Below are 27,644 nucleotides of genomic sequence, written 5' to 3'. Positions count from 1 at the left end.
TCTAAAATCCCCGGCCGGTTCTCGAGAAATCACACAGTCCGTGGGTGTGCCGTGGGTATAAAAAGAACTGTTCAGTTAGACATGATCGAATACGCCACACTGACAAGGTCCAGTGCGTGTTCACTTATATGCTGATTCATATTCTGATTACTGAATTAAAAGTCAACAATAACAAGCAACAACAGGAAACGAAAGTAAGTCATTTTGTTGATATTGAGTCGACAGTTTCTTTTTTGACGTGTGTTAACTTTTATAGTGCATAGGAAGACCAAAACGACACCACGCTAAATTGACCTTAATCCAATGTCTGATTTTTTTTTTTTTTCTTTTCCTTTTTTTTTCTTTGGTACGTGTGCTTAAAAGTAGAGGAAAATGCTATGAGGAAAGCGACTTTCAATGCTGAGGGAAAATCCCAAACACTAAATCACACTGCGACACATTACAAGTGCGTAAATAATCCGAGTCCATTGTTTTATTGATATTGTGGTGTGGTATAACGTTTCATCTTCTCTCAACAACATGTGATTATTTGTGTAAAATTCTGTATTCATTTTTAAATCTATTTGACTGTTAGAGAGTTGTCTGTAAGCTTGTGCAAGGCTGTAGATGCATGGGTGGAGAGTGTGGGATGTTTTTCTGTTAAAAAAAAAAAAAAAAAAAGTACATTGTCACCTCATTTTGAACAATTGCTATAACGTTCTGTATATGCAAAAAATGAGGGGGGAAAAATCTAGAGCCGACAACTGAAATCTTAGTCGTGGATTTTAAAAAAATTAAAAATAAATCAATGTTGACAGAAATTAAGTAAAGACCATCTCTGAGGCATTTTGAAAGCAAAAAACAAACCAATGTAATGTAATGATATTTATCACAATATAAAATTATACTGTAACATTTTTGATTATTGTTTTGTTGAAAAGAAACACCTGATTTCAACATGTCCCAATACTTTTGTCTATATAGTGTATGACTTAGGTAATTATGCTATCAGGCAAACATGTGTAAAGGTCAGAGTTATGTTTGGGCCATGTGGTGTTTTTAGCAAGATACCAAGTACCTTTCTAAAATGAAGTCTTAACAGAGTCATTTTGGCCTTACATGTTACAATACTAACCCTAAGCAGAAATGAAATGAAAGAGACGGATTTTAAAAGATTAAAAAATAAAACCTGCTGAAGAATTCCACGTTGGACCCGCTACAACTTGTAAATGTGAGAAAAGTAACAATTATTTCTCTACACATTGATTTGAAACTTTACAGTAACGGAGAAAACCCTGTAAGAACAATTTTGTCATTTTTTTCTGCGTCATGTTACACTTGTAAAGTTGCATTATTAATCATTTGTGTCCATAGTTTTCAGCCTGTGGAATAACCAGCCATGGCCCAGTGGCAGGAGCTGCTGCAGATGGAGTCTGCTCTCCAGAACCAGGTGAGCCAGCTGTACGTGGGCAAATTTCCTCGAGAGATCCGCCACCATCTGAGTGTCTGGATAGAGAGCCAAGACTGGTAAGACACTGTGTTCAGACCCTAAATAAAGTCTAAGTGAGTGTATTCAGGCTAATAATAAAGGGATATTTACCTCTGCCAAGGAACAGCGGAGGTTATGTTTTCATCAAGGTTTGTTTGTTTGTCTGTTAGCAAGATAACTCAAAACGTTATGGATGACATTTTCAGGAAATGTTGATACTGGCGCAAGGAGCAAACTATTAAATTTTGGTGGTGATCGGGGGGGGGGGGGGGGGGGCTGATATGCCTTGGCGGAGGTCTGCGCTGTCCAAGTGCTTTTCTAGTTTGTTTTTATTTTAGTATTTTTTTCTTTTTTTTTTAATCTTTGCTCAAAATGTGGAGTCCTGCTCATAAGACACAATGTAAATATATACACGAATAATATAAACATAAACTTGCCTCATAATTAAAGTCACCATAAGGTAATTAGGAAAACAGCACTTCCTGTTACTGAGAAAAGTTAAGTCATCATCACATACAACAGAGGCAAGGGGCGGGAAAAAATCTGATATTTCCTTCAAAGAATTGGTTTAAACGAAACATCTGATTACATCAGGTAAAATCCATAGTACCTTATTTGTCTAGTGTTTAGCATTGATTCTGAGTCACTGGGTCACATACACTGACACATTAGCAAAACATATTTTACAACCATGCTGTTACTCAGTGACAAGTGCAGTGTACTTTGCAAACATTAAGAACAAAAAAACAAAACAAAACAGTTTTTGCAAAAGGACACAAAAATCAACAACAACAATTACATGCCCCGAGTAATTCACAAATTCACAGCAGGTGGTGCTATTAGTATTTTGTAACAGCATTCTTGGACATTCTGAGGATCAAATAATGATGCAAATCTCAGCAGCTCCAAAATTCATTTGGCAAATCCTCACAGGATCCAAATGTGGTAATGAGCAGTGATGAGCTAAAGCATAAACATTTAATATAAAATTGGGACCATCATTTGAGCCCTATAATGTCCGAAAATATTTAAGAAAGTGTGTGTGCATTATTTGGCACAGCTGATTTGACTGAACTCAGCATAGCCTCAGCTCTTTAAAATGGATTTGTAGTGCCACCTGCTGTTGTGGAGGGTGAAAAACTATAACTGTAATAAACTATATTTATAATTTGTAAAATTTTCTGTTATGGTCAGGCATTCTGCAGCTGCTGATGAAAACATGGCAAGACTTTGTTTTCAAACCCTTTTGCTAAATTTGGAAGAACAGAGGACCCAGTGCATCCACAACAACAGCATTCTGCTGGGACCTGATTATTCAGCAATGAAAGATTACTTGGTGGTAAGTTAGTTCTCCTGTGAACATGTGTGAACTAACTGTTGCATTGTTGATGCATTTGACAATGAGCTGCATTTCAGAAATATCCTTTTATTATCATCTCTCAGAGCACCATCTGGCATTTCTGTTTGGTCACTTGTGTCTTTGGTAAATTTCACACAGAAACACTTCGAGGATCAGCCACTGACCATGGCTGTTATCCTGTCTGAATGCCTAAATGAGGAAAAGAGAATCCTGACTTCATCCTCTGAAGCCCAGGTGAGATAATGGAGTATTGGATGAGGACAGCACCACCGTAAACCCCCCTTCAGAGAAACTGAACTTTTATGGTGTCATCAGGGAGTTTAGAAACAAGTCAACTTGATTTAATCATTTAGTACACGTTTATTTTTGCTCCATACTGTTCTATACATTCCATACAGTTTCAGTCCATGTTGTTGCATTTGTTTTCTTGGATTTTTAGCAGATTAACAGCAGTGTAACCACAGACCAAAGCCAGAGGGACTTGGACAACAAAGTCAAAGGACTGAGGGAGCAGACCTGGGTAAACTCACCATTTGGCAGCATTTTTAAAGTGTGTTTTGTGTGTTTGTATGGAAATCTATTTCTGATGCATTGAAAAAAAGATCAGGCAAATGAAATAATACATCCAATAATGAATTTCTCAGAAGGTATTTTGACATAGAAACTTAAAATAATGAGACAGCTTGTCTGTAATTCATACTCATTATGTGTAAAATATTTAATTTTCTATATTTCAAAGGTTAACCCCTTCTCGCTAAGTAAGTTACTATATTTGACATACTGCTCATGCAAGGATAGCTAGCACATCTTTATAGCCCTGAAATGGAGTTTCGGGGATATAATGGTTTTGAAAATCTTTTTTTTTTTTAAACATACATCAAGCAATAATAGGCAGATTGAGATAAAATTCGGTTCATATTGATTGTCTTTCAAATGTCCATTTTCTGGCTACTCTCCAGAGTTCATATGGTGTCATTTTCATTCACTGCGTGGAGTTTTGGGGGGAAAAAATTGATTCTCTGACCATTATTCTGCCACTGTCAGGTCGATGTAGCTCTTATCGATTGTCTAACAATTATCTTTCTTCATGCCACTACCTTGAGTTTACATGATGTCATATTTTGACACCAGGTAGTGTCTTTTTTTGAAATGGTTGGCGTAGCAGAGTATTGGGGGGATTTGGGGGATATACCCTTGCTATCGGCCCCCGACTGCATAAGCCTCGTTTAAGTTTCTTGTTAAAGTTTCTTGTTTTTGCATTTGTGATTATAGGAGGCTGAACGGGAAATCAAGTCTCTGGAAGTTCTAAATGAGCAGCTGGAGTTTATACAGAAGAACTGGGAAAACCAAGGTATGTATGATAGGAGCACGCACAAAGTGACAGTAATTGATGAGAATTCTTACCTCAGCCTTGTCTTATTTGTTATCAGTGGAGCAGTTGAATGGACTCTCCCATGAGATGGTGCAGCGCGAATGTGTCCGACAGGCCAACTTCATTATACAGACAAAGCAGGTAGTGTAAATAAATGTTTGGTGATGTTTTGTTGGCGTGACACAAACCATGAAAAGAACTGCTGTGTTTGAAGTAGTTACAGCTAAATTATCATATCAGAGCAAGTTAGTTGAAACTGCGTAGACAATACAGAATATGCAACTGGTGTGCAATATGCTGACAGGTAATTATGGAATTGTTGCCTCGTGATTCCAAAACTGTATAGAAGAACAGTTTTATTTGTGAATTTAATACACTTATATTGCTGACATAATTTGATCCTTGAAATGTATGAAAATAAGCTTAAAAGAGTTTGTGTTTCATTTTATCTACACGGAACCGATGTTTTCGGAGCCTGAAGACACTAATGTTTGAATCCAGTGTAACAGGCCAAAGTACACACCCCATCTGTAATATACCCGGGGTTAAAGGCCTAGGCCAGTTTACACCTTGGGTATAGTTTGGCCTAGGACAGTTTATCCCTCGGAGTATACAGTGGTGTTTACTAGTATGTAACACTACACCACCACTGTACAACTACCACACCTACTGTTCTTATTACAGTCTTTCATAACACTCCAACCTCAGTGCATGATCTTGAGCAGGTGTGAACATTTATATTGTAGCGAGGACTTGCTAGTTTTAGAACGTGAAGTTATGTATGTTATGACTTTTAGTATTCAATGAACTCAAATCAATTGAGCATTATGTTCTAACTGCATTATAATGTTTTTTTTTATGTGCTTTTATTTTAAAGGGGTCATATTTTGCTCAACCCACGTTTATTAGTCTTTGGTACATTCATTTGTGTATTTGTGGACCCTAATGGTTCAAAAAGTTTGAATTTGAACCCTCCAGGTGCTGCAAAGCTATCTTTATATTCATTTTGGCAAAAATCTAGTGGATTTCTACAACTCCTTTTAATTCCTGCTTAATTTATTGCATCTGTGACATCAAGACATTTGCACATATAAGGTCAAGACTTCTGACGAACATTTCTCTGATTATGCCATAACTGTTTGTCCGCAGAAGCGGTGTGAAGTGGCTTATGTGCATTTAAAGGGCCAGCGACATTTCTTGTGTCATTACTCAGAAATGGGTTGAAGATGGACCTGTGGAGTTTCATTCATGAAAAATTCAGACCTAAGCATAGCATTTACAGTTTATGTAGACCACAGGGAAATGTTTTAAAATGCATAATTCCATTAAAAAAAAAACTAAATATCACTCCTTTAATGTATAAACACTACTGAGAAGTGTGGCACTAATTGTGGAAATCTAATATTTTTACTGATCAACGTTTTTCTGGTTGAAATAATAAAAGTAATTACCCCTGTGTTTATTTTTTGGTGTATTTCTGTGGTAGCGTTACAGTGCCACTTACAGGTGGTTTTGTGTGAACACGCATTTCTTGAGTTGGTGCCGTGTTTGTTTTCTTTTTTTTTTAAACAAAAAAGAAATGGATTGTTTTTGTCTGTGGACAAAGATTTAGTGCCAATTTCATGGGTGAATTTCATTTGAGGACATGAGAAAATCATCACCACAAAGACAGTGGAAATCTTGTACTGAAGGTCACCTGTTTGTTTTTTGTCTTAGTAGCATATATATCTTTGTACTTTAAAAGTTGTTATGTACTATTTTGTATCAGAAATATGTGGTGCACTTGTTTGGCACGTATATATTATATCTGTAAAGCAAAGTACATTTTTACCTCCGTCAGGATCGCTTTGCTTTGTGTGCGTGCGTTTGTTTGTTTGTTAGCAAGATAACTCAAAAAGTTATGGACAGATTTTCATGAAATTTTCAGGAAATGTTGATACTGGCACAAGGAAGAAATAATTAAACTTTGGTGGTGATTCGGGGGGGGCACTGATCTGCCTTGGCGGAGGTCTGCGCTCTCCAAGTGCTTTTCTTGTTTGTTAGTGTTTTTCAATGGGGGGGGGGGGGGTTATTGCAAGAGTTGATGCCACAGTCATTTCAAAGCAAGAAACTCAGTTCCAGCAGTGCTGGTATTAGTTGTTTTGTGTTGTTAAATCCTTTTTGGACTTTATTTTAAATGAGTTTTTGTTGACTTTAATTATTTTATCAATTAATTAATTTAATTAATGATTGTGACTTGTTTTTTTTTTTGTTTGTTTGTTTGTTTTTTTTATACTTTCATCCTGACTTTCCTGATTGGATGCTTACATGCTTTATGTGGTGTTTTTTATGCAGATGGTGCTGGGGAAGATTGCGAACATTTTAAACCTTGCAGGACTGATTGTCCAGACCCTCACAGTGGTGGAACTACCTGAGTGGAAGCGCAGGCAGCAGCTTGCCTGCCTAGGAAGTCCATCCAACACATGTCTGGATCATTTACAGACATGGTAACCGTAACTTGACTGTTTGTGATTTCTGCTGGAGGACATATTTCTACATTGGCTGTCATGGTCACTGTTTTCTGACCAATTTGCTGTTGTACATTTCAGTGTGTGTTAATGTTTAATGTTTAATATTTAATCTTCAGCTTCACAGCTGTGGCAGAGATTCTGCAACAGATTCGTCAGCAGCTGAAGAAACTGAAAGAACAGAACGATAACTACAACATCAATCACAACTCCAACCTCGCTGATGTCATGGCTCAGATCGACACATTTGCAGTCTCTCTGTTCAAACAGCTGTTTGAAAAGTAGGACATGGTGGGGTACTCTCATACTGCTTCACACACAGGCATTTCCTCACATCGTTAACATGTTTTTTGGTGATTTTGTTTGCAGTGCTCTGGTGGTTGAAAAACAACCTGTAATGTCAAGTCTGACCCAGCGACCTTTAGTGCTGAAGACAGGAGTGCGATTTACAGTGACAGTCAGGTAAGACTGATTTAAATGAAGCATAAAAATAAGTTTGCGTGTTTAGGTTAATTCACTATTATCTGCTTCTATCAGATATCTAGCAAAACAAACACACAATTATTAGCTGTAAAACGATAAACAGAAGAAAAATCATTATTTACAAGACACATATCTAACATTTCAGTTCCAGTCACTGTGAGTTGTGATCTGAAATGAAATGAAGTCCTGGAGAGACCAAACAACTTGTTAAAACATGCACACACTGGACTGATTGTATAAAATCTGACATGCTGTTATTGTTCCAGTGACTGGGTAATTCTGTATTATTTTAGGCATTTGACACTATAGATTATTAATTATTATACAAATACTTGTGAGTGATAAATTATTTAATTTAGGTTTTTTTATGCCACAATATTTTATTTGTAGGCATTCCTTGCAGCTATTAAATAGAAGAATAGCCATTTATTGGCATGAAACACTGGGACACGTCTGTTTTGTTTCCCATTTAGGCTCTGTATGAAAAAAAAATTAACATATTTTCACATAAATAACTTGCATATAAGACTGTACTGAAATATGTAAAGCAGCTACTGATAATGACAGATACAAAATAAGGTAAGCACCTTGAGATAAACAGTTGGTCGTAATTAACACTTGCACACCATTAAACCACTGTCATTAAAAGGCCACTGGTCAACTCTCAGAAAGTGGAAAATGATGTTAAAATGGGGATAAAATATGACTGTAATTTCAGAAGCTGTTTTGTCAGTATCTGTGTCTTCTCTCCACAGGTTCTTAGCAAACCTCCCAGAGTTAAAGTGCCACCTTAAAGTCAAGCCTGTATTTGACAAGTAAGTCCAAAAAAAACCCAAAGTCTGGATTATTCGCTACTTATACATGTTCACTAATTTTCCATTCATATTCTAAACATGACAATCTGAGTGGAACATTTCAGATTAATGCTTGTGATGCTGGTTGAAGGAACTATGATGGGAGGCATTATTTGCATCAGGGTATGCACCACTGCACAAAGAAAAGAAAAAATTTCATGGAATATTCAAATTCCTTAGCCACGTAAACAACTTAATAGGAATATTTGATGGGATCCACAAAGAATAGATTGTGCCTGCTAATTGCATAGCATTTCCACCCACAATCTGCTCCATTTTAAGGACCTATTCAGAAATGAGTTTGTGCTAATGATGTGCTGGTGCACACACGCCCAGAAATTTTGCATCTGAGTACAACTTGCCCAGGTTTAGAGTTTGTTGTGTTGCTGGTGTTTCCACACATTCTAGCACACAAATTGGTCCATGATGAAAATTGCAGAAACCCTCAGACTATGTACTTTTAATGAGCAGAGATGCACAGATATCTGAAATGAAATCAACATTCATGTTTCTATAATATTTTGACAGTTTTGGACAGTATAGAAATGTCCATCAAAACAACTGTAGTCCAGGCAGGTCTGAAATATGTTGGATTAATATGTGAGTCTTAAAATAATATTATGTGTCACTGAATATATTTGGGATTTCACAGAAACGGTAGTACTGATGTTCTGTTTGGTGTTACAGTGTCTTAGAACTCCATTTGAAATAGCTCTGTAAGGATCTTATGTTCAGTAACATTGTGTGTCAATAACATTACACTCTGGGATTGTGGAATAATGATATATAAATATGTGTAAAAACAAACAAAAAAAACAGTGCTTGTAATGCAGAGATGACACTTATACCTGATCTTTCAGTATTGGGATATTTCACATGTGTTATCATTATGTATTAATTCAGTGTTATTTAAGCCTCACAAACTTGAAAATTTTGAGAAGCAGGGATATACAGAGGGGGAAAGACGGTCACTGGTGAGTTTGCTTGCAGAGAACCCCAGTTTTCACCTGGTAGTATTTCCACCATCTGATCTATTTGTAGAAATTTTAGCTGTTTTGGTGAATTAGGTGGTTCTTGCACCAAGGCCTGTTTGCAATTTTGCAACAAATATATGGATATTCCCTCAATCCACCTGTGCAATAGCACAGGCACAGCATTGGCGGTATCTGCTTGACAGTGCAGTTTGCAGTGAATTCTACTCTTTGCAGGTGCTTTGTGAATTATATTTGTTAATTTTTGCTCATTTACACTAATATTGGACCTGAAAAAATGCACAGTCCTGGTAGATCTTGCCAGTTGTCTTCTTCAGAATAACAACAAAACCCAGATAGTTTCATGCATGTAAATGCAGTAACTGACACCCATTACTGGATTATATGATCTGATGTCTTCTGTAAGAATTCATTTTTGACCTTTAATCATATTTGTGTGTCCTGTTTTAAAATAAGGGATATTGAAGAAGTGAAGACAATTAAAGGGTAAGTGTAATACAAAAATGATCTGACAAACAATGTGTAATTAAAGTCTGCTGATTAGTTTAAGGCTAAACATACACTCTCTCTTGTTGCCAAAGGTTTCGTCAGTTCGTTTTCACCAAGGATGACAGCAAGGTGTTGGATGTGTCCACACCAGGTGGAGGGCTCGTGGCAGAATTTGGACACATGGTATGAACATGAGCAGCTGCAGCCTAGATGGCTGGAGAGTCAGCTGGTGACTGAAGGGTCGCCGGTTTGATTGGACTGGGGGAGAGATTTGTTGGGTGATATGCCCTTGAGCAAGGCACTTAACTGGCACTGCTCCCCGGGTGCCTGATATGGCAAGTCCACTGCTCCTAGTATGCAGTGTGTGATGCATGCATGATCTAATGATGAGTTAAAGGCAGAAGACAAATTTTGGTGTGTGGTGCATGAGTATGTTTACATATGTGAACCCATATTGACAAAATAAAGATTCTTAATTCTTGATGAAACGCATATTCCTGATCAGAGAAATTGAACATATCTTTAGTATCTGTGTTAATGTCAGCCATGTCACACTAAATGCCTTTTTTATTTTTCCTGCAGTCACTCAAGGAAAGCAAAGCAAGAACTAAAGGGTCCAACGAGGTATGGTATTATTTCTTGTAGATGTTTAAAGTTAAATTTTTTTTCCAGTTATACTGTAACTGTGTCTCTTTATTTTCAAACAGAGTCCTCTTGTAGTCACAGAGGAACTGCACATCATCAAGTTTGTGACAGACTGTCAGTATGCTGGACTGGAGTGTAAAATGGAGGTGGGTCTGCAGAGTGCTCGTACAGTTAAACATAACGTGACGAACTAACCCTAACCCTAACCCTTGAAAACCCGCAGCCTTCAGTCCACATCAAAGTTTTTGCACATATGGACAGACGGACGATGTGCCCCCCCCCCCCCCCCTCCCATGGACCTCGGTCCATCCTCAATCTGGACCTCAAAACATAATTCTACAAATAATGCGACAGACCTGTATGTGGAGAAAGTGAGCTCCCCTCACCTTATCATTGTTGCTGACTATCTATCCATCTATCTATCTTCTTCCGCTTATCCGGGTTCAGGTCTCAGGGGCAGTAGCTTAAATAAAGAAGCGCAGACTTCCCTCTTCCCAGCCACCTCGTCTAGCTCCTCTGGGGGAATTCCAAGGTGTTCCCAGGCCAGCTGCGATACATAATCCCTCCAGTGTGTGTGGTGTCTCCTCCCAGTTGGACATGCCCAGAACACTTCACCAGGGAAGTGTCCAGGAGGCATCCTGACCAGATGCCCAAACCACCTCAACCAGCTTCTCTTGATGTGGAGAAGCAGCAGCTCTACTCTGAGCCTTTCCCAGATAGGTGAACTCCTCACCCTATCTTTAAGGGGAGTTTCCCCCTTAGAGACTCTCCACCACTTATATCCTTGATCTTGTCCTTTTGGTCACTACCCTCAGCTCGTGACCATAGGTAAAGGTAGGAACGTAGATCGACGTAGATTGCCTTTTGGCTCAACTCCTTCTTCACCACAGAGACCGGTACAGCCTCTGCATCACTGCCGACACTGCCCCAATCCACCTGTTGATCTCATGCTCCATCCTTCCCTCACTCGTGAACAAAACCCCAAGATATTTAAACTCCTCCACTTGGGGCAGCAGCTCTTCCTCAACTCAGAGGAGGCAACCTATCCATTATCAACCAGCTGTCATATGGGGACCTAATAGTCTGCATCAGTGGGCCATGGACCCCATACTTCCACAGGATACCCTGGGAGACATGATCAGATGCTTTTTCCAAACACATGTGGATTGGATGGGCAAATTTCCATGAAACCCTCTAGGAGCCTGTAGAAGCTAAAGAGCTGGCCCGGTGTTCCACAACTGGGTCAATAATGGCATTGTTCCCCCTGAATCTGAGGTTCAACTGTTGGTTGAACTCTCCTCTCCCGTACTCCAGTATAGCTGGAACACACACCCCGGTCCCCCTTCTTAAGAAGGGAGACCACCACCCCAGTCTGTTAATCCAGTGGCACTGTCCCTGTCTTCCACGTAATCTTATTATTAATTTTTTCTTCTTTCTCATAGAAAGCAATGTAGTAGAAATGTTGTGCAGCTAATCAGAAAATGGTGTAATGTACTGATATTTCGTTATTGTTTTATGTCCTTCATTTGATCACAAATTGACTTTTGAATTCTCCAGAAAATGCAACTCTACAAAGTCAATAAAATTACATTTAATGAGTTCTTAACTGTAAAAGAACAGACAGTATATTTAAAGTGTTTTCCTCCTGTGTTGGTCCAGACCAGTTCCCTGCCTGTGGTGGTGGTCTCTGCCACCAGTCAGGTTCCCAGTGCCTGGGCCTCCATCATGTGGTTCAGCATGCTGTCCACCAGTGAACCAAGGGTAAAACCAATATCTATAACTAAAGTCAGCATTTAGCTCTGTGATAACACACTTTGTTTGTAGAAGTTGTGTTTCTGCGCTGGGTACATTTGATCTTTTTGTTTTATGCATAAAATATATGTCATGATCATGTTATATTCATGTTTTTTCCATCTTCCTTCTAATTTATCAAATGTGTTTATCAAATGTTACTTATCACATCACATCGTAAGAAAAGTTATCTCATCCCACTTAGAGCTGGTCTAACCCAGACTCCTCAGTATTTACTTTGCAAAATGATATGTAATAAGAAAATGTTACATATTCACTCATTATATATTATATTAATACACATCAGTAATCACCATTGATCAAATGCAATGATCACATACTGAGTCCCAGTTAAACTTAATCTATCAAGAATAAATGACACTGACAATCATTTCAAGAGAAGAGGCAAACACATTTTGTTCCAACTTTAATAGCAACAGTATATATGACATCCTCATTTTGCTATCCTAAACACAGTATGCATACATTTCCCCATATTTCATGCTAAATTATCATTCTGTTATTTCACAGATCAAAGTTACCCTTTCACAGCTGCATTTTCAGTTAACCACAGTGTTTTGTGGAGCCCTGTCAAAGGACTATTGCAGCACTACTAGAATGAGTTTTTCCATCTGTAGACTTAAAGTCCCTGAGTCTGGCTGAGACATGATAAATAAGTGATCTTGTTAGTTCTTCTATGTGGTTATTTATTTATGAGAGTCAACTTGAATGTTGGTGTAGTATGTAGTGCTATTGTCAAAATATAACTTACAGATGAATACACCCATTTGTGCTAGTTATTATCATAATGTAATACATCAAAACGTGAAACCCGAACATTCTTCATTCTACATTCAACCACACCATGCACTAATTTATAACAAAATGCTAGGAAATGGATTTCATACTGTGGCCATGCTGGTTGTGTGATAAAATGTGGCAGATTATTAGAAATTGAAGTGAAATATAGTTGTATTATTTCAAGTGGTTATATACAACCATTGCAGATGAGCTAGTGAGTCCTGCAGGTTTGGAGACACTTTGACTCAGTCATTTGGCACAGTTAGCTGCATAGATCCTCGGGTTGCATATTTTGCTTCTTCCAACACACTGAACCCGTTTATATGACCATAAAAATCCGATAAGTGGGAGTAATCCGATAATTGCCGAAATCAAATGCAACGCGTTTATATGCACTTTAGAAATGCGATAATCGAAAAACCCTGGTTTACATGTTGCAGTCCATTATTTGATTTCTTTCAAAGTACGTTATGACATAAGATGTACACTTCCTGTCATTTTCAAAACATCTGGTCTTGTCTTGTTGACCATGGCAACGCCTATGGTGTCAGCGTTAGGTGTCCTAATGTGGGAGCTAATAAGACTGCAAAATCAGTTACATGTTGCTTCTATCCTTCATTCATCCTTCATCATGAGGAGAAAATGATGGATGGCCCTTTGCAAACATCTGCCCTTTGTCTTGGCATGATAGAACTTGCATTTATATAGATTTTGTTTTTCTTTTTACACGTGCAGATGTAAAGGAACGAAAGAAATCAGCTTAACTTGTATACATGCATGAAGAATCAGAGTATTGGTTTGAAATCTAGGTGTATTAATGGATTTCTCATAATCAGATAACTGCCGTTATCGGATAAAGCCTATCAAATTATCCTGTTTACATGATTGCTTGAATAATCTGATAACTCCAGAAATCGGATAATGATTGGAGTATTGGTGCGCATGTAAACGGGCTCACTAACTTTAAGTTGTTGAATGTTGTTAAGTTGAATGTTCACTGGGTTCCAAACATATCCCACCCACTGAAAGGAGCCACTGTAATGAGATAATCAACACTATTAGCACTTTGCCTGTCTGTGGTCATAATACCATGTCTGTCATTACTTCAAAAGACTAAAAATGTTCTATTTGGAGAGTAGAAAACAACTTATGTCTAGCTAACAACTTTAGAAATGAACCATATTTCCAAGCAGTCTCATGTTAGAGCATTCATCAGTGCATGTTTCTTTGTTCTACAGAACCTTTCCCTGTTTGTCGACCCTCCTCCACTCCTCTGGCAGCAGCTGTCACAGGTCCTCAGCTGGCAGTTTTTGTCTGCTGGACACCGAGAACTTGGTGAAGACCAGCTATCTATGCTCAGAGACAAGATTGTGGGTAGGTGTTTACAGTTTTTGCGTCATTTCTCCTGGGGTAGGGGTTTAGAAAATGTTTTTTGGGAAACTCTTGTATATAGAGTCAGGAATTACCACCTCATTTACCAACTAGTCAAATAGCTTTTTACGCCCATGTGGATTTATGTATCCACATGGGTGTGGGGATTTATATAATACAGAATCTATCAAGACAAGTTAATTGTACTGTGTCTCAGTGAGTGATGTCCAGAGAGGAACATATGATCAAACTGTCTTTACCGAGGAGTATGGTGTTGAATAATGGGCAGAAAAGTGTCAGAATATGCATATGTTTGAATGGTTGTCTATAAAATGAAACCTGGTTTAAAAAAAAAAAAGTGTAAAAATAGCAGAACATTTGGGTCAATGTCCTTTTTTCAAAGTGTATAATGAACCCCTGGGTTTCTCCAGATGATCCTGATGGTTTGGTTTACTGGAACAAGTTCTCGAAGGTATGTTCTGTGTTTTTGTGATGTTGTTTCTAGCTTTGGTACAAAATGTGGGACTTTAGCTAATGTCTGTCCTGAATTTGTTTGTGACAGAATGACGGGATGTGGACTTGGATTGATGGAATCCTGGACTTGATCAAAAGGCACTTAAAGGATTTTTGGAAAGATGGGTAAGATGCATTCTAAAATATTTCATAATTTAACTGTATATATGGCAAGAAAAAAGTCAGTAATCACCTCATCAAGTCTGAATATGATGTTAGAGCTTCATCTATGTTGAAATCCTGAAGAAACACATGATTAAAGATATTAATAGAAAGTAAATTAAAGTCAAGCAACATAAGATTTGAATTCATAAAATTGGAATAAGTCTTACTGTTAGTAATCTCTGTTGTATTGTGTAATTCTTTCAGGTTCATCATGGGTTTTGTGAGCAAAGCAAAAACACAGCTCCTGTTGAAAAATAAACAGACTGGAAACTTTCTGATCCGCTTCAGTGAGAGTTACAGAGAAGGCGCCATCACCTTTAGCTGGGTTGAACACACCAATGGAGGTAGGAACAAAGAGCACAGAAAAAAAAAATCTCACCAATCTACACTCCGTGGTATGAATTTATTCATGGATTTGTGTGTTGACTTATTTTTATATTACATTTTGGAGTCATTCCACAGCAAACACTTTTCTCCTATGGCCTTGAGATCAAGTCAAAATTATCCAAACAATGTCATTACCTTAACAGAAATTATGATAAACAGCCAGAACATGTAGTAGTCTGCAGAGAGAGAGATACTGGTTTTTACAGTGATCAAATATGCCATCAAACATTATTGACACAAGTACAACGGAGGACCCAAATGCAGTTTAGGTGCACAATGTGCACAGTCTTTATTCACAAGCAGACAACAAAGACAAGGGATAGGCAACAGGTGAACCAGGGACAGGCGGAGAGTCAGAAACCAGGAGATCCAAATGAGACCAGAGAGGAGCAGACAGGAGATGTGGTCGGGGGACAGAAGGCAGGTCAGTAATCCGGGGTTCAGGTGGAAAGACATGGTCGAACAAAGGCAGGTCGGTATCGGGGGGCTCAAACAGGCAGACGTGGTCAGACAGGCAGATAGGTGATAATCCAGGCAGGGCAGGTCAGGAACAATCAGGATCAGAAAAGCAGACAGGAGAAAACACTGGAAAGTATCACACAGTGATAGAAACAATCTGGCAGAGAACAGAGAAGAGAGGTGAATATATACCCTCTACCTGATGAGCCCAGCTGTGCTCACAGGTGAGGGTGATCAACTGATGAGGAGGTGTGGCAGGTAGAGTAAAGGGGAGGTGTGGCTGAGAAGTGAGAGAGAGGGAAAAAGAGAGAAAGAGAGAAAGAAAGAGAAACAGCAGAACAAATAGAAAGAGATGTTACAATTATTTTAAATTGCAGTTGAAAGCTTGTAGTAAACATCTTGTAGCAACCAAGCCCAAACTTGAAGCCGCCGAGGGGCAGCGTAGACGGGAAACATTCTTGACGCGCCAACCGGACTTCTGCGTTCGTGAAATAAAAACCTTCCAAACGACTTCTTCTTTGCCTTATTTATTGCTCATCCTTTCTTCAACGTGCTCATGCAGAGTTATAGTCATCAATATCCAAAAGTCCCACAAATACATAGCACATCACCCGGCGTGGCACTGAGTGCCGGCGTGCGGTCAAAAAACTATTGGTGCTCTCCCATCAAGCAACACCTGACCTCAGAAGAAACGTTCCTACCTAAATAGGCATGTGTTCAAAGGTGACACCTGGTGGACAACATGGTATCCCACACATTTCCTTGAGTTGGCCCTTACACATCTGATATTTGCCTATTTGAATTATTATTTTGGCTTTGGCACAGCAGACCCTTTCAAACTTCTGGATAAAGGCAGGACAAGGCAAATTTATCTGTATAGCACAATTCATACACAGGGCCATTCACAGTGCTTTACAAAAATGGAAAAATAGACAGGTTAAAAACACAATTACAATTAAAACATAATCAATAAAACAAATAATAATCAATTAAAATAAAGTAAAAGAGTAGAGTGCAGATAGAACCTTTTCAGTTTTATGCACAGTTGAATAGAGCCATTTTCACTCTGGATTTAAACATTGTCTGAGTAGAGGCCTGTCTCACGTCATCAGGAAGACATTTCCAGAGTTTAGCTGCATAGAACTGAAACGCAGCTTCACCGTGTTTAGTCCTGATTCTGGGGACCAGCAAAAGACCAGTCCCTAAGGTTCTCAGGGTCCGAGATGGTTCATATGGGACCAACATGTCAGAGATGTATTTTGGTGCTAGACCATGGACAGACTTATACACGAGCAGAGCGGTTTTAAAATCTATTCTCTGAGTGACAGGAAGCCAGTGCAGAGATCTGAGCACAGGACTAGTATGGTCGTACTTCCTGGTTCTAGTCAGGACCTGAGCAGCATCATTCTGGATGTACTGCAGCTGTCTTACAGCTTGTTTAGAGTCCAGTGAGAAGGCTACTACAGTAGTCTAACCTGCTAGAGATAAATGCATGGATAAGTCTGTCCAAGTCTGGTTTAGACAGTAAACCTTTGGTTCTGGCCATGTTTTTGAGATGGTTAAAGGTTGATGATGTTATTGATTTAATGTGGTTGTTAAAGTTTAGGTCTGAGTCCATTATTACCCCTAGATTTCTAACCTGATTTTTAGCTTTTAAAGTAAGAGATGACTGCTGACACTTACTCTGGGTTTTTGTGGGCCAAAGACAATGACTTCAGTCTTGTCTGAGTTTAGTTGGAGGAAGTTGTTTGGCATCCACACAGTGATCTGTTGGGGGCAGTGACAGAGTGAGTCCACGGGCCCATGTTCACCTGCTGTCAGCGAGATGTAAATCTGAGTGTCATCTGCATAGTTGTGGTAAGACACGTTATTACTGTGTATTAACTGGCCCAGGGGCAACATGTAAAGATTGAACAAAAGGGGTCCCAGGATGGACCCCTAGGAGACCCCACAGGTCACTGCCATTTGGTTTGACACACAGTTTCTGATTTGAACAGAATACTTCCTGTCCTCAAGGTAGGACATGAACCATTTCAGGGCAGGACCAGAGATGCCTACCCAGTCCTCTAACCTCTGTAATAGGATCACATGATCGCCTGTATCAAATGTGGCACTCAGATCCATCAGGACTAAGACTGTTACTTTACCTGTGTCAGTGTTCAGATGGGTGTCATTTGTCACTTTAATCAGAGCAGTCTCTGTGCTGTGATGGGGCCTGAAACCTGACTGGAAATCATCAAAGCAGTTGTTCAGTACAATAAAGTCAGAGAGCTGTTGGTAAAGAACTCTCTCAAGGACTTTACCTGGGAAATGTTCCAGATTGTAGTGAAATGTTAACTAAATAAGTGATTTGGGGTAACAAACTGCTCAGCACAGATTTTAGAAATCTAGTGGGCAACTCGTCAAGGCAACGTGGCTGAGCTCAAACTGGAGATGGTCTCTTGGACTGTTTTGTCAGTGACAGGTGCTACATGAGTCAGCTCTAGGTGTCTGGAAAGCTGCTGTGGTAACCGTGTTATGGGATTAATTGAGTGTTTAATGCTCTGAACCTTGTCATTAAAGAATATTGCAAACTCATTGCACTTAGATGTGGAAACTAGTTCTGAAGGCAATGGAGCAGGAGGGTTAGTCAACCTGTTAACTGTGGCAAGGAGGACACAAGAGTTGTTCCTGCACTTTGCTTTAAAAGTTGATGTTACTGTCACTCAACGTAATCTGAGTCTGCAAATTGTTCTTTTCCTCCTTGTCAGTAAGGGTACTGGAAAGTCACACTTGAGTAGAAGTACAGGTACTCTACCAAAAAATGACTTTGGTAGAAGTTCAAGTCACCTACTGAAATGTTTCTCAAGTTAAAGTCTTTAAATATCTAGTATTTACTGTACTTAAGTATATCAAGTAATCTACAATTAAATGTACTCAAGTAATGAAAGCAAAAGTACAAGTAAATGTTAATAATAACCAAAATCAGTCAGAATTTTGAATATTATGCTGCTGCTCACATCAACAGATCACCAACAAGTTGAGTATGGACCATTGTTTGCACTTGTTCAATGTGCAGTTATGCCCATTGATAAATCATCTTCCTGACTTTGTCGCAGTCACCAGTAATCTCAGCAGTGAAAACACCAAATTTACTTTAATTTATTTTTTGTAATGAGTAGTGATACTATGGATTAAAAATGTATCAGAGTAGAAGTATGCAATTGAGTTAGGAAATGTGGTGAAGTGAAAGTAAAGAGAATAAAAAATACTTGGCACATTACAAATTCTCCCAAAACATACTGGAGCACAGTAGTGAAGTATTATTACTTCGTTACTACACGACACTGGTATTTGTTCTAGATAGCTGCTCTGCTCTTCCAGCTCATGTTTTTTCATTATTGTTTTTTTTTTTTTTTTTTTTTATCCTCATATCTTCCTTGTAGAAACCATTGTGCATGCAGTAGAACCCTACACCAAGAAGGAACTGTCTGCAGAGTCTCTGCCAGACATTATCGACCACTTCAGTCTGAGAAAGACCACCAACAACCCCCTGGTTTATCTCTACCCAGACATCCCCAGAGACTCGGCCTTCGGACGCTACTATACAACCTCTGGTATCGTTTTGTCATTTATTAAATGTCTGTAATGTTGAAAGGGACACTTGCAGTAACATTGAAACACTAATGATGTTATATGGTCTTGTGTTTACTGTGTTTATAGTGTAAAGTAAATGTCATATCACAAATATCAGCTAAAAATTCAGTATAAGGTTAGAGTTTGGGCAATATTTGTTGTGAAATTTCCCCCATTAGTCTTTGTGTGGGACAAGCCTCTCAACATGGCCTCAAATGGTTCCATTGTCACCTGAAAATATTGCCTAAAGCAACTTTTTTTTTTTTTTTGACAAAACTAGACCTGGACTAGGCAACCATATGCATTGTGTGTGTAGTTGCTGTGCAGAAATTTTCCAGTAGACATTCTGTATTCCTACACTGGATTTGGGCATTGCATTAGTAAGAAACGGTTTTAAGTCCGCATGTACATGTAAAAGCTGTACAAAGTCCGTAGAATGACTAATGATGTTCAAACATGAATCACAAGAGTTCTGTCAGATGCATCCGCTGTCCTTATATCTTACACTTTTCATGTTCTCTGCTCAACCCACAATCACTTTTTTAGTTTATCAGCTCTACATTTAAGAGTGCCTTTGACCTTTGACCCTCCACCAAAATGAATCAGTTCAGCCTTGAGTCCAAGTGAAACTTTCTGCAAGATTTGAATAAATTCCCTCAAGACCTTCCTGATTTAATGCATTCATTAGAAAAAAAAATGCATTCATTAGGTCAAACAGACATGAGGTCACTGAGGTCAGTTTTGTGAGGTTGACCATTGGTCGCCATAATCTTTTAATTTATCCTTGAGCTCAACTGAATATTTGTACCAAGTGTAAAGACGTACTGCCAGACTATTGCGGAGATGTTTTAATCTAATGGGAACAGACCAATGGGCAGACACATCTTCTTATAGAGACATGTCCACTGCACTAATAAAAGAGAACTGAGGAGGTCAAAATGACTGTTAAAGGGCTGAGGATAATTTTAAAAAATGAAAAAAAGGTGACAATTGAATTCATAACTTATGCCTACCCTTGTGGCTTCCATGCACCTGTTAGTCATACTGTCAATGAACTTAAATGAACGAGCCTCATTAATGAACTCTGATCACCTTTGTCTCCACAGGAATGTCACCTAAGAATAAAGATGGCTACTGGCACAGAAAACGAGTCAATGTCATAGAGTAAGTGACATGGTCATTTTTAGAACCTGACTGATTTATCGGCCTGATTGTAGCGTATCACCGATTAATCAACAGTGGCCAATATGTAACCAATTTATTAACTTTTTCGCTGTGGAAATTCTGTCAACCGCTACTCGTGGGTGTGTATGTGTGTGTGTGTGTGTGCTGCCCAGGGAGTTAGAGGAACAGTAAAGCGTGTTCACTTTCACTTCCACTCGAACAATCACACTATCACCCCCACACACACGTACACACACAATCACAGAATCCCCCCCCCCCAGCACTCCGATAAGTATGGACCACTAACCCCCCACACATACACACCACATATACAACCCCGTGGTTCCCCACAGGTCACATACTAGTCTAATATAAGACTATTATACAACATTTGAAAGTTGTGTAAATTATCTTTGTGAGATAAACAAAGATTTATGCAATTGTTAATCCACCTGTCCACAATTATCTAATATAAGATTATTATATCCTGTGTAGATCAATGTTCTTATTTCATATATCAGCCAATATATCAGTTATCAGCCAATATCGAATATCGGCCAATATATTAGATATCAGCTTTTTTTAGCCCCAAAATTGGCCCCAAAAATCCAATATCAGTCGGGTTCCAGTCATTATTACTGTAAGAGGTGAATCTGTTCCGATCACTCATGTTTGCAACAGATCCACAGAGTCAAACCTTTTCACTCTGGATCCATATGTACAGATTTGTATTCTATGCTTGTTACTTGTGCTTGACTGTTTTCTAATTTGTGGTTTGGTCACTTGCTGCAGCTGTACTACACCCCCTCCGTCTCCACCACCCAAAGAGGGCAACATGGACATTGAGATGGACCCCTCTCAGGTGGGTTTCAACATGTCTTTGGGATCCTTTACTGTTTTTTTCTATGACTGGATCGATGTGAGTGTGATATATTTATACTGCATTAAACAATATACAATGAATATAATAAAACATATCAGAAATATAGAGTTTGAATCAAGACCTAGAGATAAATGAGGGGTTAAAGCTCTGTAGAAAAGCAACTCTAGAAATAAGACCCCACTGAAACTAATGAATCCTATCCCAAGTAGAAGTATTGACGGTTTGTGTAAATGTAAAATGATGGAAAAACAATCAGTTGTACAAGTAGCTACATATCTGAGTAGTTAAAGTATGCAGCTCTGCCTAGACGTAATAATAGTCATGGTGTAAATGTTCATAGAAAATGGAACCTTCAGAATTTGCATGATACTACTTTTTTTTTACCAGTTGTGGATTCTATGTGTACAGGCAACCATTATATCATTACACAACTTGTCATTTCTTTATCACCATGGACTGTTTATTGATAGTAAGATTTTCAGCCTTAGCAATCTCAGTTGCTTAATCAGTTTCAGGGTTTTGAATATTACTAGTCAACTTCTCTCTGCTTTTAGGTCAAACATTCAATTGAGGACACCATGAAAGAGCTTTTCCCTGGTTTACAGGACTACTCTGGGTCCCACCTTCCCTGGAAAACTTATGAAGATGCACTTTTAAGTCAGAGCTGTTATGTGGATTCCAGTATTTCTAAATGAAAATGTGCTGTGCCATTGTGTTATAAGTCATTGTAGCAGAAAGTACTTGCTAAGTGTAAGTGTGCAGGAGTCAGTAAATACGTTTACTGTGGCACATATGCAAAGAAGTGTAGGGGCTCAAAGACTTTGTCTTAAGTTGAAGATGTCTTGAAGTTCTGGTCTTTGCTTTCTTATACACTTAGAATTTTCCTCTGTCTAACAAGGAACTCACACTTGGAGTCAACGAAGAGCTGAGTCTGCTGGTCTTCAAGGCAAAACAGGTGTTTATTGCAAGAATACAGATCAAACACCAGTGAGAATACCCCAGGGTAGACAGAAAATCAGCTCTTCAGTGTCCCAGTTATATACTTTGGGTCCAGGGGCTAATCTCTTCCCCCGGCCCTCCTTTCTTAGTCTATTCTGGATTGGCATTTTCCACTATTAAGTAATAATTTTAATATACACCTGTGTCTTGACCTTCATGCATTCCTTTTTGTTTTTTTAAAACACTGTGAAAGGTACCTCCCAGACCCCACCTCCTTGGGACCTGAGGTGCACCCTCCAGATGTCACATTGCTTTATTACACCTTATATAAGCATATAGCTTAATCATTACATACTTTATGCAATGTAGTGTTTACAATTAGTATATTTTCCACCTTAGCACATTCCATGGGGGTCCTTCTGATGGCCTTACAAGGTTGCACAGGGCACAGTAACTTATATGTCATTCACATGCCTGGGTATCCAGCCTGCCTGTTCAGAACACATGGCCATGTTACTGCCCACAATTAGCAATGTAAGCAACTCACATCTGGATATAACATTATGATATTAGTTTTGGCCAGTGCATTTTCCACATCAGGGTTTTACCTGGTTCCAACCTGACACAACATTTGCCAACATTATTTTTAATTAATCATGAATCCGATGCTGAATGTTCTCCTGCAATGTCTTAAATGTCTTACTACAAGCTGAACAATCATATTTTTGATACAAAATAAAAATTCATGACAGACTTCCACTCTCAAGAGAAATAACATCTTTATTTTACAGTACGCAACCTTTATAATAATACTTTGTTTATATAGAGAAAACGACCACTACGTACACAGAAACATTCATTGGTCTCAGGTCTTAACTGCTTCGTTTACATTTTCATGGACAATGTATGATGACAAAACACCAAGTTAAATAATTTTAATCACTTTTTAAATTATCATTTTATGTTTCATCAAATAAGTTGGTCACTATCAGATCTCACAAGAATGCATAAAGTGTGTACTTTTATATATCGCAAATTGAGGATGGGAAAGAACCTTTTTTTAAGAAAAAAAAACTTTTCAAATGTATAACAAAAGAAAATACCTGCAAATGTTTTTCTTATCACCGTCATGCTTTATTGCTGTATTTGACATGTGGGTGAATATTAAAACTTTCCTCTCACTATTTATGGTGATTATTTCATACAGTCATCTGTTGTGTTTGTAAAGCAGCTAAAGACACCCTATTCAGCAGAAGTTATTGATAGTTTAGTCATACAGAGTGCATGTTTTCAACGAACACATTTTACACATTTGCTAAAGCACTGTGCTGTTCACAATCAGAGGAATTATCCTGTTTGTACAGAAGGAACATCTCAGTGTCATCCAAACAACAATTAATTTTCTTTGTGGCCTTTGTATAATGCTCTTAACTCAGTGAATGGTCATGATGCTTGTGCTTCATAAGTTGGACACTGTACACACATATCACACAGTGTGCTTATTATGGTCGCTTCATCTGACTTTCACGATATGTATTCAGTTATTTTTTATTAATTAGATATTAGTTCCATTCAATTCTGTGGAGGACCAGGGAGCGCATGCAAAATGTCAATTTTATTTTGCTGACATTATAAAGGCTCAAAGTTTGTATGTGTTTACATCCCCCCATGGAGTTTGTTGGAATCTATTTGGTGCAAGAGCAAGTGTACAAACTATTGTGGAAAATGAGTGATAGAAGTCAGTTCTTGATGTAAAAATTAGTGTACGGGCTGTTATGGATATAGGCAAACCAAACAGCTGTTAGCTCTGAGATGGAGTTAGCTAAAGTCAAAAACCAACAAAAATGTGATGGTCCAAGGTAAAATCAAATGCCAACTGTCACTGCTAAATGGAGAAACTTAGAGAAATGTTCAATGGGAATGTGAAGCAGAGAGGCTTAAATGATTAATCAAATAAGATAAGTAAAAATTAGGACTTTATATACTTGAGTATTTGTAAAACTGATGACTTTTAATTTCTAATAACGATGCTATTTATGAATGCAGCTATTTAATTCTTTAAAATGTATTTTTCAAAGTGAATTTGAAATGCCATGATTTATTCGATGGCTACTACATGTTTCAGGTATGTACATCTTGACTGTTTATATTGTACTTAATTCATTTTTATTGTTCCACTTTTAAGTTCTCATTAAATGCTGACAAACTATAATTTGGTAATTACTGGCTAAATAATTATGATTTCATTAAACCCTGCATAATCATTTGCATGACACTCCTGGTCGCCCAATTATTTAAGAACTACAATTCTCATATTCCACCTGTTAAACTGTAGCCTTGTATATATTGTTCATGGTGACATAGTGTTGAAAATGTAACATTCCAAAGTGTTTATATTCAGAGACCTTGATTTGGATTAGTGTGAAACAGTTTTTGGCTGTAACTTTGTGTATTGGATAAATTCATGTAAGGAAGCAGAGCAGTTCAGATTGTAAAGTCATGATGAATGATAACATTCATATTTAAAAAAACAAACAAAAAAAAAAAACAGGTGGGATTTTGCTGGCTAGGTAGAGCAGATTTGCTCATATCATCATTATTAAAGGTTCACTGAGTAAGATTAATTTTCTCTTGTGCACTTGAAGTGATGTTTGTGTTGAACTAGAGGCCAGTCGACTTTTGGCGTTAACTAACTTTATTACTTCTATTTCCAAACTAACCAAGACACTGGAGGTAGCTAATGTCTACACAACATTCACTGCACAAGACAAACCCCAATGTAAACTTTGAAGTGCACAAGCATGCACTAATCTTACACACTGAACTGTTATTGTCAACATTCTCTGTCAAGATTAAAAACACACACAAACTGCATTATACAATCTTACATCTTAAATAGTCTCTCTGTGAAATAAATACATGTCTCTATTGCATGTGTACCACTGAAAAATACATTCAAAAAACAATCTTTGTGAACTTTCAGAAAACCTGTTGAGGAGCCTGCAACAGTCTGAAGAACATTATGAAAATAGTTGCAGGTCTGAGGAGATCAAACAGGCACATCCTGTAACTGCAGCATCAGCATAATGCCTCTGTGGAGACAGATCACACATGTACACACTAGCCTCACAATCGCAAACTACTATAGTGACAGCATTAGCCATTAATGAATAAACCATACTGGAACTAAACAAATACACTTTGATACGATATAAGTCTTATTGGATAATAATTGTGGTGAGTTGATGCTACGTAGAAAGGACTGACTGGAGGGATACACAGTTCTGCTGTGACTGGTTGGTTCACTGCAGCTGTACTAAAGATTAAGATTAGTATCTTGCTTTAACACAATACATCTTAATGAGGCTGCACAAAAATACAGAGGGATTTTCCTTCTTTACGATGTAATACATCCCCTATGTTCTAGTAAAACTCCTAACAGTCATAATTATTTGCAGAGCCTCTGTACAACATAAACATACAGGTCTGACGTAGTTTTAACTAAGTTGCCGATACTTTGTCAAACTGCTTTGGCTGGTTGATTAAATACGTTTCAAAGTCCATTTTATTGTGATTTCAACAACCCTTATTGAAAGCACTAACTCTTTCAGCAGGTCCATCTTGTTTTTTTGAAAGAAGTGCCCATATTTCAAGTAGAGGATGGAGGTGGAGAAAAATGAGGTGAAACCTACCTCATTACTACTAATACTACAGCATTAACACTTACACTACAGCATGATACTGCTAACACTCACTGAAAACACTGGTAACACAAGGTGGCTGTCCATCCAAATTTATCACAAAATGTTCAGAAGTTCTGCCAAAGAAAAGACAAATGTATGTTCATCTCCAATGACTAACATAACACATAACACAAACTGGTTGTTTCTCATCATCATGGTTCAACTTTGGTCATTAGATGTACATACTAATGTGCTACTGGAGCTGCTGATTGAGGAGCTGAATGTTATAGTTTCATTATTACTCCATATACTGTATTTCCTTTGCACTTATTTGCTTTTACTATTGCCTTTCCCAATTTAAAAAAAAAAGTCATGCTTTTTTTTTTTTTTTTTTTTTGAGTTTTTGAGTTTTTCGGCGGATTTTCTGCTCTAATTTTTCATGCAAAATTAAAAATGCTAAGAAAAACATTTGGATGGAAACACAATGAGCCAAAATAATGGCTAGCCAGTAGACCGTGTAATGCAATAAGATTTAATGCTAACACTAACTGGCTATCCAGTAAATTCTGGTGAACTTCACAACAGAATGGTCTAATGGTCTTGTAAGAGAGACATCTCAGATACAATTACAATGAAGATGTCTCTTATTCATTTAAAAAAATGCTCAAAAAGTCAAACATACCAGATGAGTTAACTTAGTCAAAGCAGGCACATCCTTACTTGAGTAGGGACATTTGAGGAATTATGCATTTTGGCACTTCTGTATCCACTTCATCTTTTGGCTCAGAGGTTGCTGCTTGGGTTAGCCGCGTTAGCCATGGACATTGCGATATATCTTCGAAAACTGAAAACTGAAAGATCATAGTCGCTCAGAATCATAGAAGGTTGTAACCTCCCTCTATGGGACACACCCTCCATAAGGTTTTTGGGTAGATTTCATCAGATTAATTTGTGTATAAGTTGTCATTCTCCTGATCAGTGTATTTTTAGTCTTATTTGATGCAAAAATTAGTTATTGACAGCTATAATGATGACACGCATGTCATAAATCATCAGGTGGCATCCCTGCATCCCTACTGTGCAGATTCTGACTCCAAATAGCATCACACAAGCAGGACCTGGACCTTCATTTTTACACTAATTGGGAGGAAGTGTTGTTGAAGTGTCTATCTTTATACAGTCTTTGCCGTTAGTGTCAGCCAAGTATTAGCTGTAAGAGCTACAACCAATCACACTAGACCTCCAGTCCATCAATTCTAGCATCATCCAATATAATCCACAGTACAGCCAGATTACATGAATAACTGTACACATCACACATATTCACATTATGTCATTAAACTGAGTTATTTGATGTTCACTCACACATACAACACATAAGATTATGACAAAAGAGAGATATGAAATAGAGGGGAAGCTAATAAGCAGCACAATCTCACAAAGAACACAGCAGGACCATTCAGTGCCCCAGTCTGGCCACTGAAGTCCAAAGAAATTCCAGAAAAGCACAATGGCCCTCTGTTACTTGGAGAGTGTTAGGATGTGTGCAGGGCGTCTACAGCAGGCTGTCTATGCTCTGCTCAGCGCTCTCTTTTTCATCAGCACCTGCAGGAGGGCTGTAGTTGTTTTGGTACTGCTGCAGGATGGTGACAACGTCGTGGTGGCCGAAGTGCACGGCTTCATCCATGGGCGTGTTCCCCCAT

At 38.2% G+C, this 27,644-nt stretch overlaps 2 protein-coding genes across 2 annotated transcripts in view; one reads left to right on the top strand and one right to left on the bottom strand.

The window, feature by feature from the left end:
- The first annotated feature begins 35 nt into the window (after window positions 1-35).
- LOC115412132 (signal transducer and activator of transcription 1-alpha/beta-like) lies at window positions 36-26,055 on the top strand. Its single transcript, XM_030124445.1, has 24 exons — window positions 36-194; window positions 1,354-1,506; window positions 2,663-2,807; window positions 2,967-3,062; window positions 3,268-3,348; window positions 4,101-4,179; window positions 4,259-4,341; window positions 6,535-6,686; window positions 6,827-6,988; window positions 7,077-7,169; window positions 7,946-8,005; window positions 9,493-9,522; window positions 9,618-9,708; window positions 10,108-10,149; window positions 10,233-10,316; window positions 11,830-11,931; window positions 14,001-14,136; window positions 14,565-14,605; window positions 14,696-14,772; window positions 15,016-15,155; window positions 19,083-19,253; window positions 20,379-20,436; window positions 21,229-21,298; window positions 21,874-26,055. Exons 2-24 carry the CDS (start codon window positions 1,379-1,381, stop codon window positions 22,012-22,014), a joined length of 2,262 nt encoding a protein of 753 aa, XP_029980305.1. The 5' UTR covers window positions 36-194; window positions 1,354-1,378; the 3' UTR covers window positions 22,015-26,055.
- The window catches only part of glsb (glutaminase b), a 59,943-nt gene continuing 55,319 nt past the window's right edge, over window positions 23,021-27,644 (bottom strand). The window contains exon 18 of the mRNA XM_030124446.1: window positions 23,021-27,644. Within this exon, the coding sequence (XP_029980306.1) occupies window positions 27,497-27,644 (148 nt within the window). The 3' untranslated portion in view covers window positions 23,021-27,496.

This window comes from Sphaeramia orbicularis, chromosome 21, assembly GCF_902148855.1.
Source record: "Sphaeramia orbicularis chromosome 21, fSphaOr1.1, whole genome shotgun sequence".
NCBI classification, from domain to species: Eukaryota; Metazoa; Chordata; class Actinopteri; order Kurtiformes; family Apogonidae; genus Sphaeramia; species Sphaeramia orbicularis.
Note: the sequence above shows the minus strand (reverse complement) of the source record. Positions and strands in the feature narration are given on the sequence as shown.